The sequence below is a fragment of the Meles meles genome, chromosome 1 (genome assembly GCF_922984935.1).
Source record: "Meles meles chromosome 1, mMelMel3.1 paternal haplotype, whole genome shotgun sequence".
Classification (NCBI taxonomy): Eukaryota; Metazoa; Chordata; class Mammalia; order Carnivora; family Mustelidae; genus Meles; species Meles meles.
The window spans coordinates 189,314,054-189,327,807 of NC_060066.1; the positions used below are offsets into that span (position 1 = coordinate 189,314,054).

The window sequence follows — 13,754 nt, forward strand, 5'->3', positions numbered from 1 at the left end:
GCAAAGCTTTTCTTTTTATTGCAATTATTAGTGAAATTTACACTTCCAACTGAAGCTAAGCAACACTAAAACCATTATTTTTTTTAAATTAAGAATTAAAAACAAATACAACACAGAACCCTTCCAATATGCAGAATGGCAGAAAAAAGAGGACTGGTTCTGTCACAGGACATTTTAGTGACAGTTTGGCTCAGGAAGAATTATGACAATTTCTCTAACATAAAATATTATAAGTGACTGAACTGCTTAAAAAGCATCTTCAAGCTTCTCAATCTCAACCCTAAGTATTTTGTAGTAATTTCTTGGGGGAAGGTAACTTAACTGAAAGTAGAAAATTTGCTACCAAACTTTAATTACTGAAAAAAGCACTTTTGTTTAAAAACTTTTATTTGCCTTCTGCCCATCCTAATTACATATAGTCTTCAAGGAATTAAAATGACAACCAAATCCAAAGCCTGGCCCCCAAGTACACAGTGATAGAATTCGGCATTTGGTGTTTCTAATTACACACGGATTACATACATATTGTAGTTTGCTCCCACCTCCACCTTCCTCTTAATAAAACGTGGCAGTCAAGGTTCCTATCATTCAAGGTCTTATCTAGTCACACAGCGTATTACAAACTCAGACCCCACTGTTTTAATTGATGTTACTGTGTAACCAAACATTAACAAAGAAAGGCTTATAAACATTTTGAGATTCTGCAGTCTTTATATTACTACAGTAAATTGATCTTACTTATGAAAAAGCCAACAAAAATATAAGGCCAGACCAGGTGTAAGACAGGATGGGGAAGATGAGGAAGGAGGTTTGAGAGTCCATCATTTTACCATGCTGAACCTTGGTTTCAGCGGAAATATTTGGCAAGAATAGTGTGGAAAAGGAGGATGGAGAAAGAGGTTACTCTGATTTTATGTAATAATTCAGTTTTAAAACATACGGATATCAACCCCCAAAAATAGTTCACATCTGCAATACAAATAGGCACACACGGTCAAGATGGTTAAAAAGTAAAATTTTAAAAGGCTATTTGTCCATCTGCAGGACATTTGCAGGTGGTCCCACCCTCCCCACATGTCCTATATTTACATTTTACTTTTCAGAAAAGCCCCTTTAAAAAGAGTGCTATTTCCTCCTCCATTACTTAGGGTTTAAAAAAAGCAGCAATTATCTAAAGTGGGAGCAGTTAGCAATGCTTTAAGGGTATGCATTTGTGTGTAATATAAATGTTCTCTTGAGTGAGTTGTCAGATTACACTGGAATGGTTATATTATAGTTTTAGTCCTCCAAACACAAAAGAAACACATTGTTTTTCTATATAAATTTATGGAGTACACAGTGTTATAAACAAAGTTAACACACACACCCCCACCCACTGCTTCCCACAGCCTAGGGATGCATCCATATACTAGTCCACAAGAATGATCTTTACTCACAAGATACAGTAATACTTTTATGGATCCATAACTGAAGAGAGACATTTAAGTGACACATTACAGCAAAAACTGCTTCATTAAAAGTATTCCTGATGTATCAATGTTCTTAGCTATCTCACTCAGCAAGATGGACTTTTTGTTCATTTTCTAAGCCGGAATCTACCCAACTTTTCACTTTCAGTACCTGTAATTCTCATCACCCTTTAAAACAAAGACGGATAGCACTCATGTTAGTGATAAGCTGGGAAAAGCCCAACGGCCGCAAAAAGGAGGTCAACATCTATTGATTAGAAGTAAGTGTTGAATGCATCCATACCCTGTGTACCTAAAATGCATCCTTTTTTCTTAACAAATGAAAAACAAAAAACCAGGCTTGTCTGTTGCAAAAAAGGAATTGCTTACACAACCTGTGGTGATGTACCCTTTGTTACTTCCTAGAAACAGGAGAGCCCCTTCCCTCCAGAAAAATGGGTAAGTCTGTCAAAATATGAAGGGTCTACCAATGATCTGTAAAGATAACTGGATCAGGCACCAAGCACTGAATTAAAATGGAGAAAAACTCTTACAGATACATGGTGATTGGAAAGCAAGATACAACTCTGCAAAGTGATGAATGAAATAAGTACACTTTCCTTCTTAAAAACTAAGTCCCTACTCCAAAAAGAGGTACCAAAAATCTGACAAGAAACAAAGGGATGACTATCTGGTTGTACACCACCAGCCTCTGATGCCAACATGTAGCAAAAATGCCTGAGGGCAAAGGCAAAGCTAATTTCTGATTATCTGATGGTTTTACCACACTAATTCAAAATACAATCGTAGCTGCCATAGCACCACTACAAGGAGTTTGGTTTTTGAAGTGACACTTTTGCCCAGGATTATTATAAAGAAAAATTCAGCCTGGGTATCTGGCAGGGGAGAAATAAACAGTATATGTTTGTAAGTGCACATCATACCAGGATAAGGCCTAAGTTTCTCTTATACCTGTTTGATAAAATGATCCATGGTTATGGAAGATACTTTCATTGAAGCAAACCGGAAATAAACCCTTTGTACAATACTCTTCTATGATCTTGAACTTCTGAAAACTCTTCCTTTGGAGAACTCAAGCACTGTCACAAACATTATCCAATTCTTACAACTTTGTGAGGTAGGTGAGGGCAGGCATTATCACTACCATTTTAAAAGGAGAAACTAGACCTGGAGAGATGGAGGAGATTGCCTAAGGACCGAGTGAATTAGTGGCAGAGCTCTGACTAAACTCCCAAGTCTCTGGCTCATGTTTAGAGCCCTCTCTACTCTCAAAGGCAATACATTTCCCAATAGTCTTTTCCTAAGTTGTGGTCTTTTAAGAAGTTCCTGCATTCCAAAACACCTTATATTTTCTCCTTTATAGCTCAGGCTTGACTAGGAATTGTGTTGAGTTAAAACGTTTTTTATATAGAACTGTGCAACACACTAAGAGGAATATGAGAGAGACGTCTATGTAACTCAAGTCTGAATATATCAGCACGTAAATTAGGAGAAAGGAACAGTCAAGTGTTCATCCAATATAATTTTTATATATTTAAGAAGATGTGTCAGAATAAAAATCACAAACATTTAAAAGTTAAATCGGTCTGTCTGATTCATTAAAACCAGAAGCTACATTAATTTGCCTTAAGAATATGGGGATCTGTTACAGAAGGCTGAAATATTACTTTCAAGAATAATTTATCACTTTAATATATTTCTAATATAGATCCTGTTCACTTTATCACTCTCTAGTTAGTAAAAAATTTTGCGGCTACAGATAATATCTGTGCCATTAACACTTTCAATCTTAATTTTTACTGAACATTTAGGGTTTCTTTCCATCTGCAAACTAAAGTTATATTCTAACGATTCTCACTGTATTTCTTTTTTGCTTTATCCCTCCCTTTTTGAGAGAGAGAGAGAGAGAGAGAGAGAGAGAAGATGGGTCAGGGTGGGGAGAGAAGAACTGCACAATTCATAAATGGCAAAAACATCGATTATATCACAAAACAGAATGATGGCACTCAAGCAAATTAAAGAAAGGTATGTTCAAAGGAAAAACTGGAACCCAAACATGAAAATAGTGCTCAGATAGTCTCTCAACTATAACTTGTGTGTGATCCTCCTCCCCCCAATATTTTAAAGACTATTATTTTTAGTGGAATTCTGTATAAATGACCTTTAAAACCTTTTTCTCTTCTTTTTTTTTTTTTTTTTAAAGAGGAGAAAGGGGTTGCACCCTGCGCTAAGAAATGAGAAAGCTCCTGGAAAACATTCTAAGAATCTTCTTTTAGGGACAAACTATTAGAAAATTTCTCAGTGCTTACTATTCCTGGTGTTTGAGTTAGAAAATGAGAACATGCACCATCGCAGGGTCACGCTCCCTAATATGAGATCATTCCCTTTCTTTGAAATGGAAATATTTGCAAGTTAATTACCATTGAGATCCAAGTCTGTTGCTACCAAAACCCAAGCTTCCTCTTGTTAAGCAACCTGGGTCCAAATTGTATGAATTAACCCGGCTGAACTACCTTAGACAAGATTTCCCCTTCAATACAATGTATCTGTGTTTTCCCCAAATCTTTCACCAGAAACATTTTCTTTCAGGAAAGTCTACCTTGTCTGGAAAGGTCCTGCTTGGAGGGAAAAGCCATGTTAGTAGCAATGCCATGACTCTATTTAAGGGTAAATATTTCATTTAGTTGCTTTGTTATAATTCAGAAGCAACTTTCAAGACCTCTCTAACTTAATGAGAAGAGATGCAGCTTTAGGTCTGGGACAACCACCGAAAATATATTTAGGTTACAGAGAACTCTCCTCAGGTCCCTTCTGTAGGTTCAGAGCAAGTCCCTCTTCTACAACGTGGTTGAGAACTAGGCAAATACGACACAGCTGTGAAGTATCTGAGGATCCCAGCGAAGAAGCCTTTCCCACATCCCCTCACTACCCACCTCTCACAGTCCCACCAGTCCCGTTTCTTTACAAAGACCTCCTGTTCCCATAGGTTCTTAGAATAGTCACATCTGCAACATTTGGTAGAGTTTTTCCTTGTTTGGTTCTAAAAATATTATTAAAGGGCCAAACTAAGGAATTTCATTTGTTCTTCCAATTAAAGCATGGAGTAAATAAGGATGGAAAGTTTCAGGCATTAAATACCAGAGTAATCTCCTTCTCGAGTCTCTGGCCACAGCCTGTTGAACTTCAAACATACAAATTAGAGATGTGAACACAGTTAATTTTTGGAAATAATAAAACCAAAACCAGCGAAGTTCTAATACCAACAATCCATCTGTTTTCCACTGATATAGGACTGTTCACGACAGTTCTTTTTAGGGATAACTATTACTTACTGCACAAGTATTTCTTAGGAGGTGGACTAGAAACAGGAACATGTCACCAAGTACTTCACTGTGGTAATTCAGTACTGACGCCAGGTACCTTGATTTATGGAGTCAACAGTTAATAGAGCAAAATAAGCTCCGTGTGTCAGGTTCCTATGAATTTTCAGAAGGGAAAAAAAAAAAAAAAAGGACTACTTTTTCCACTGCAGGCTGCCTTAAAAATGTCGGGCTACAAGAATTACATGCCTGTCAACCTCGTACAATGTTGAAAAATAATGAATAAAACTATTAATGTTATAAGCACAATAAATATCCTCAAGAGGTGGCATATACTTGCAACAAAAATATATCTTGACTGCTTGAAACATCTTTAGTAGTGACAAATTCCTATAACCAGAGTACCAGTCTTCAATTAATAATTAATGTAGGGGTGCAGGAAGTAGCTGAGAATAGTACATAATTTAAAAAAAATACTATAACTGGCAAAAATGCAGAAAAAAATGACTAATGACTATAGGAACTCATATGCAGATTCACTTTAAATTATAAAATTTTACATAACATAAAATAACATTTTCTTAATTGTAATTACTTCAAACTTTCTCATTTACCCCGAGTGGAAAGAACATGGTACAGCAAAATGTCATACACTGAGCCCAATAATTTAGAATTTAAAACTCAGAGGATGGGATAAAATTGATCTCTTAAATTCTTAAAATAATTTAAGAAATTAAAAGGAAGTGGCTTTCCAAGCAAATTCACAATGTAAAAATACTATGGAAATATTTTACATAAGAGAACTCACTCTTTTCATGTGCCTTTGTTAAAAAGTTAGTGTGCATTGTAACGCAAATAATCTTATCTACTATGAAACGGGAGTGACCATATTTGCTTGAAATTAATATTCTATAATCAAAACTTTTCACTGTCTTCTGAATTAATTTGCATTCATAAATTATTACTTAGTTAGATTTTTAATTAACTGAAATACTGTATTACTCAGTCTATCTGCTTTTCTACCTAGCCACTTAGACTCTGTTTCTTCACTGATGTTCAGGGCTGAATCAACGTTTATGCTATGGAAATGATCGGGGTAGCAAATCTTTCATTTAATAGAACTATGGGTGTGGGGAGGGAATCTCATTTCTAAGTCAATTATCAATGACTTCTGGAATCAATTGTTACTTGTTTCCCAGGCCTATAAAAAAATCTTAATCCTAATGCCAGATGATTTGACTATTTAAATAGCTTCAATGTAGTTCAAATTAAAAAAAAGAAATGTAACAATCATTTATTTGACAAGCTGCCCCAAAACTGCAGATCAGGTAAAACAAATCCAATCTGTTAGTGTTATTAGTTTGCTACTTAATGGAAAGAAATCTAACTTACAGAAAAGCCCCATCTCCCCTCCACATTTAGAAATCTGTCTAAAGACTGTCTTTAATGCCCACTATATAAACAACACTAAATATTCTAAGTTAAAAAATAGTGTTAACGGTTTATTGGTAAAAATCCAAACTCTAGACTTTACGGAATTAGTAGTTTGGTTGGTATATTAACATCCATCTTAATCTTTGTTAATAGTACAAAGAAAGAGGAAAAGCTAGAAATATCTATAAAAATAAAATACCTTAAAACCAACATCTAAGCAAAATACAAAAGTTGCACACAAATTGCCAATAAATATAAACATCACAATAGAAAAATTAATATTAAAAATAAACTCATAATTGCTATTAAGACATTATAAAAAATGAAAAAGTTTAATGTGCACGTATATTTGCAAACAGACACAGTACACTCCAAACAATCGATATAATTTTACTATCATTATTACATAATGCAGCATACAAGGTAACTGAGGTGTGGTGTTTTTTGTTTTTAGTCTATTCTTTTCTGGAGAAATGCTCACCAAATTCACAAAAAGAACTGGCTAGGTGATCATTTACTGCTGTTTACTAGTACTAGTGGAGTAAACAGTCCAGGGGAAAACTGCTTTCTGGCAGATTGCTACATTTCTATTAAGTATGAATGGTTCTGCTATTACCCTTCATATTGCTTATTTCCTCCAAGGCCCAATTTTGCATGTTGCATTTCTAAATTAACTGACCATACCCTTTTAGATGCACTGTCATCATTTTTCATAGTCTCCCTCCCACCCCCAGTAGAAAAAGAGACAATCACTTAAAATATTTCTTGGTGTCTAAAAAAGAGAATTTCCCTAAAGATAGAGATAAAAATCACTTTATTTTTTCTCTTACACTAATTTCCATGATGACTCGGCTCTCCTTTTATATATAAGCAGTCTTTAATAAATATTAATTAGAAAAGGATACCAATACATATTTACAGAAGGGTCAATCTATGCTGGAAAAAAAAGAAAAGAAAAGAAAAAAGATAAAGCAAAAAGAAAGGTAGCCTATGACATGTAATTCCCTGGCAAGTTACTTTTCCCTTTGGGCACTTGCTATCATACTTACACTCTTGTTAAAAAGTTCAGCAGATTTGCTGTTTTATGTGCCTTACAGATTACCTTCAACAAAGCTGAGAACTGAAAGGGTTAATTCTATTAAAAATTTATTTTTCAAACCTACAAAAATTCATTTGGTGAGCATTTACCTAGATGCTTTACTGAATAAAACCTTTACTTGGTTCCCTTGGACCAGATTCAGGACAACAAATAACATTATTTATATGAAAATGTCACACTCTTGGAGTTCTAAAATAATTTATCTTTTAAATTTTTAGTCTCATGCTATTTGAAAAATAAAAATCTACAGCACCATCTTCTGAAAAGGCACTTTCTAAAAACCGCCTTGCTTTAAAAAATGATTTAAAAATTTAATTCAGCTCTACCCTGAAGAACATCTTTGCTTTACTGAGACCCTAACATAGATACATTAGGTTTTGGTTACTTCAGACATTGATTTCAAAAAGGAAGGGAGACCAATGGCTGGACAGATCAATGAACAGAATTAATTTTGTGAGCTTCTTACTGGTAAATCTCAAACTTCCACATTTATTATCTTTCTATTTTTAATTCAAATTAAAATCTTTAGTTTTCATACTTTTAAGAACATTAGATTCTTGAGGTTTAATGAACACTGTAAAAATCTAGAGTACTATCTTTGCTGGGTAAAGAAAAATAAAATCCAACTAGCAGTAGATAGTATTAGCACAAGCCTTGACCATTATACATTAGTTAAAAAAAAGTCATAAACTGAAATGTACCATTTTTAAAAGTAGGAAAAAGTCGAAAAATATTTCTTCCCTTTGAGATATCTATAGAAAGAGAAAGGGAGTGAGAGGCGGAAAGAGATTTTTTTCCTCCTGAGAGTCAGCTTAGGTTTCACTAATCATGGTATCACTTCTAACACCGTCACTGATCAAGAATGTTCTTAGTACAAGCAGAAATTTTTTTTTTTTTGAAGATTTTTTGGAGAAAACTCTTTCACATTTCTGTACTGATTTTACTCATCTATTCTTGGCTTATTTGTTTTGACTCCTATAGAATCATGAAAGTGCTTAATATGATCAAATGGGAGGGATATAGGAAAATAAAGACAGACTCTAGAGTCAGGGTTATACTGCCATGCAGGGAGACCTCACTTGATATATATAAAGTCCCCCAACTCTTATTATTGAAGCTTTAAGACATCCATGAATTCTCAAAGAGAATGAAAGGATTAAAACTTTGTATGGATAAAAAAGGCAAAATAAAGATGCCAAGCCAATGATGTCTTTTTGCAGCTTGACTGATAACTCACAAAAGATAACTTAAGTAGCAAGTTACTGACAGGAGCAACCTGCCTTTTAAAAATACTCAGTAGGAGAACATCTAAGAGATGACTTAACCAAATATTTAACTCAGGTTTAATGATACCGATTAAAAATTATAGGGGTGCCTGGGTGGCTCAGCAGATTAAAGCCTCTGCCTTTGGCTAGGGTCATGGTCCCAGGGTCCTGGGATGGATGGCTCTCTGCTCAGCAGGGAGCCTGCTTCCCCTCTCTCTCTCTCTACCTGCCTCTCTGCCTACTTGTGATCTCTGTCTGTCATACAGAGTTATCAGTTAAGCTTTTTGGCAAACATTTAGCAAGACTACAAAATATTCTAGCTGAACCCAAGTGGTTAGCTTGAAGGATTTCATAAAAATCACCACCCTTAGCAAATTCATGTTAGCCTCTGAAAACACCAAATTTCTTTAACAATGGTCTCTAATTCCTGGCCTATAATCCATCTAATTACTTCAGATCTGTTACTGGCACTCTGAATGTTGACCTCTTCCTTAAACATTGAGACCCTCTGTCAGCCATTTCTACTGAATGGCAATTCAGATTTTATTTCCTTTAAGTCTGTCATGACTAAGCCTGTCATGCTGTCTGTCATACTAAAATTCACTACAAAATATACAAGTAAACATTAGGCAGTGGTGGGTCATCAGAGAACCTAGTTTGGAGAACTAGTATGGGTCTTTAGAAGGCTAGGAGTAACTATGCTAGAAGGTAGAGATGAATCGTTATCAAGTGCCTTCCACAACACCTAGTACATTCCTCTAGAATCCCTTCCACACTCTTCTAGGAAGAGAAATAAATTAATAGATTACAAACAGGTAGATTTCCATAGAAGAACTTTTTTTTTTTTTCTGAGTAATTTGTTAAAAGGTAATATATTAAAAAATAAAGGGCATCTGTATTTCTGTGAAAATATACCAAAAACCAGTACTGAGGAGGTTGAGGTACCCTTTTGCAAAACCGCTAAAGTAAAAATCCAGACCTCTAAAACAGAGTATCCTAATATTAAATTGAAACTAAAACGTCAGCACCCTTTGTTACCTTATTATTTCATGTTCTTAATCTTATTTAGGAAAAAAACAAGGGGGGGTGTCTTAACACCAGCCTCCAATCCTGCTCATCTCCTTATTATCCTTTAGTGCAGTAACTGTCAGACTCTACATAATTAAATAAATATAGCAGCTACAGTATTATGAATGTATAGTCCTCAATGCCAGTAACTCGATACATAATAACATACAACGGCACTTTTACCCAGACACATCTGCCATCCAGAATATACATTAAACTCCCAGCTCTTCTTCACATGAAAATCAATTATAGCAGTGGCTGGGACTGACATTTTAAAGTCACTCTTTGCATCACAGAAAACAGCAGACCAAAATTTAGCATTCATTATATAATTTAGTGAGCAAAGGCAGGAACAGAAAGGTCATTGTTGAGTTTCATGACCTTTAAATTCAAAACAATCCTTTAAAAAACTTTTAATAAAAAAAGATCAGAAATTCGACACCAGAAGTGCAATAATATTAAAACAAATTTCAAAAAGTATTTGCCACCTTGTCTTTTATCTTAAATTCTAAGCAAAAGTCTTCTTTTAATTAAGTTTGATATTCCAACTTGTTAGTAAGCAAAATATACTATACATAGTCTTTCAAGGTAACCAACTTTAAACTAGCAATGTGAAACTGTAAGAAAGAAACCCTAAAAAAGAACTCACTTTAAAGGTAAAGCTTTAGATTAAAAAAATTGTTTTTCCTCATTAAAAGTCCTTCTAAATAGATTTAAATTATGGGTTTCATTCTAGCACATGGAAACTAAGTAACTGAAAATTAGATGAAACAGTAAATAGAGAAAAGGCATCTACAGTTCTTTCCTGGGCCTACAGTTTCCCACATTAAGTCTGTGTAACTTCCACTGGTAAATGAAGGTGTTTTACTCCTACTGAGGAAGCATACAGTAATCAAGGTTTTAGCATCTAAGGTATACTATGTTCTTCTATTCATGTTCCTGACTATATTCAGTGAAATGTCAATGTTAAAAAAAAAAATACATGCTCTATAGGAAGTTTTTGGAGGAGGGGGGAGGGTAGGGAGAAAAAATGTATATACTATACAAATATTATTTCATGTAAAGAGCTTTGAAACAGTGTTGTAAATTGCATTTCAAACACTTCAATAATAAACATACAAAATACAGTACTTTCTTAGTTTTCTGGCAGAGGAAGGAAAGATTTCATACCTGTTGGAGGACATGGGCTCAGATTTTAGGCTCAAAATACAGTAAATTGGCAATAAGAGTGGATTACAGGTAAGAGAGAAACTAAAGAGCTAATCCATTTGTTATCCTGTGCAGATGGAATCCTGAAAGGTTTAACAATGCCCACTGGAAACAATCTGTAGTATTTATACTCTGAACCAGTGCAAAAAAGAAAAAAAATTAAAATGCAATTTTCATGAGTCACAAAGTGCAAAGCTCCCCTGAATCCAATGTTACTGATGAACTCGATTTTGACAGCTCTATAATACTTCTTAATATCTTAAAGTGAAATAAAATAAAACAGAAGTTTAATAAAACTTTTTCCACATTTCAGTGAATTAACTTATTTAAAATGATCAAAGTCCTAACTTTCTTTGCCACCAGAACCCTAATTTTAAAAGGAAAGTTACACTGCTGATAAATTGGCAAAAAAGTGTTTTTAAAATATCATTTTATATTTTCCTGATTCATTTGAATATGAAAATGGGCACCTAACCAGTATGATTTTTCAATAAATGTGATCCATTTTCAAAGAATTAAATGTCTTCTAAATCTTAAGCTATTCAGTTTTTTTTTAAAGTAGGCTCCACGCCCAATGTGGGGCTTGAACTTACAACCCCGAGATCAGGAGTCACATGCTCTAGTGACTGAGCCAGCCAGGTGTCCCATTCACTGTCATTTCTTAAATCAAAGCTCAACTCTATCTCTAATAATCAAGGTCAGACTCACTTAGGAAATTTAACTTCCTTGATTTTCATTATGATTTTTAAAAGACATGCTTTAAACTTGAAAAATTACAAAACTTTCCTTCTGAAATTAAGGCTGTATTACTTTGCCCTTTTAGTATTATGGAGGTGCCTGTTTCTCCCACTATCCGTGGTAAAGATATCAAACAGACACAGCTTTCCTTTAAAACCGCTTATTGCACTAAAAGACAGCAAAAACAAGTTGTCAGTTCTTAAAATAAACATGATTACATTTCTATAAAAGACATTGCCAATACAGTTCTCTAATTATTAAAGCACTATTCTAATAAATATAAAAGAAAAGGAAGCTGTACTTCAAAACACATACATATATGTTTATATATACACACATATATATAAAAATATATATATATGAAAATCACATTAAGGTATGAGAGGCAGCAAGTAAACTAGCAAAAATAAAATAAAATAAAAAAACCCTCAATAACCCCTTCTCTCTCTCCACCCAATTTCAGAGGCCTCAACCCTAAAGAGTTCCAATCATTTAGAATATTTGCCCTTTATAAAAGCTATAAGGGACTTTCATGTATAACCCATAGAAACAGAAGGCTTTAGAATTCATACCACTTATAGAGAGAAATTTCTGGGTTACAACTTCTGACAAGGTTTTATATTTATAGCAGCTTTAACAGACTAAAGAAAAAGAATAGTTTAAGGTTGCTACTGCTTATGTACACACTGCACAAATGGCAAATGTAAATTCAGAGCAGGAGGGGGCAGACACGCACTCTCACAGAAACATTGTGTGTGTGTGTGTGTGTATATATATATATATAGTTATATATATATATATATAGTAATTTTGTTTCTTCAGAAAGCAGTATCAAGAGTTGAGGACTTGGAATTGCCCGTGAGACAAGAGACAGGAGTAGGGTGTGCAAAATAAAAATAAAAATCTAGTTTGCCATGCTTTATATCCAAATGAACCAGATACATGAATATCTGAATGTCACTGGTAGCATTAAGAAAAAAAAATGTAGGTAATGAAGGCAAGGGAGGTAGAGAGAAAAATCAAAGTGGTGGTGGGAAGATAACAAAAGGGAACGAAAGTTCCCCAATGGAATGAACTATAAAATACACGCACAGACACATATATATCTATTATCAATGTAGATCCAGATATATATGCACATGAAGTATACATGTATATATTTAAAATATACACAGATACCTTTTACAAGAATACACGAATGCACATTAATTTTTTTGCACACATAATCATGAACAATCACTTAGATTATTCACGTAGGTGTGTGTTTTTTTTAACTGTAATTTACTTTTTCTTTACTTTTTTTTTTTTGCAAAGATAGTTGTGCTGCCAAGCAACTTGAGGTAAAGGCATTAAAAGGGTTAGACTACAAGAAAGTGAAAACAAAACAATGGCGATACTTCCTAAGGAGACCGCACAAAAAAGCAGTTGGCTGGTTTCATATTGCATAATGGTGCTGTGTTCCTTGATGAAGTAAACAATCTTTCTTGTATCAACATAAAAATCAGACCCTGGTCCCCACACAGTGTTGGTTGCTGTATGGCTGGAGGCATCCCCACTCAACTGACTCCACTGGAAACATGCTGTATGTCGATGCATCTTTCAGTTCTTCCTCTCAGAGAATATTCTTGGACTTTTTAAGCAAAGTACATTGTGCGTAAGGTATCTTGGTGAATCTGTACAGCCTTGGCAAGGGCTTGTGGATCTCGCCCGTTGCTCTGTCCTGAAACGTGACTTCCTTCAGCACTGTAAGAGAAGTGGCAATGAACACAAAAACAAACCCTATTCTGATGTAGTAATTTTGAAAAATATAACTTGTAGAAAATTTCAAAAATATTAAAAAAAAATAGAGGCTGGTAAAATGAATTGCTACATTTCTATCACCCAGCTTCAATAATTATTAACTCAAGGCCAATTTTGTTTTATTTCTCTCACCTCCCCAGGATTGTTTAGAAGTAAATCCCAAGCATACTATCATTTTGTCTGTCAGCAACAATCTCTCCCTCGAATTAATTTGGTAAAGCAACTAAATCACTATACCATTGTAGTACTAATAAGCCTAAAGTGTACGTTTTAATGGGAACCCTTATTCTGGGCAGTCAGTTCTATCGCTACTTTTTGTATGGATCGCTGACTCCTTGAACAGCTTGTGGAA

At 34.5% G+C, this 13,754-nt stretch overlaps 1 protein-coding gene across 6 annotated transcripts in view; it reads right to left on the minus strand.

Moving 5' to 3' along the window:
* AGO3 (argonaute RISC catalytic component 3) overlaps window positions 1–13,754 on the minus strand; it is a 138,349-nt gene continuing 124,595 nt past the window's right edge. For 5 of the 6 annotated variants that reach the window (XM_046003044.1, XM_046003069.1, XM_046003058.1 and 2 more), the window contains one exon: window positions 4,938–13,345. In XM_046003044.1, coding sequence (XP_045859000.1) covers window positions 13,237–13,345 — 109 coding nt within the window. In that variant the 3' untranslated portion in view covers window positions 4,938–13,236. Of the gene's footprint in view, window positions 13,346–13,754 lie in introns of all 6 variants that reach the window. The other variant, XM_046003051.1, reaches the window with a different exon arrangement.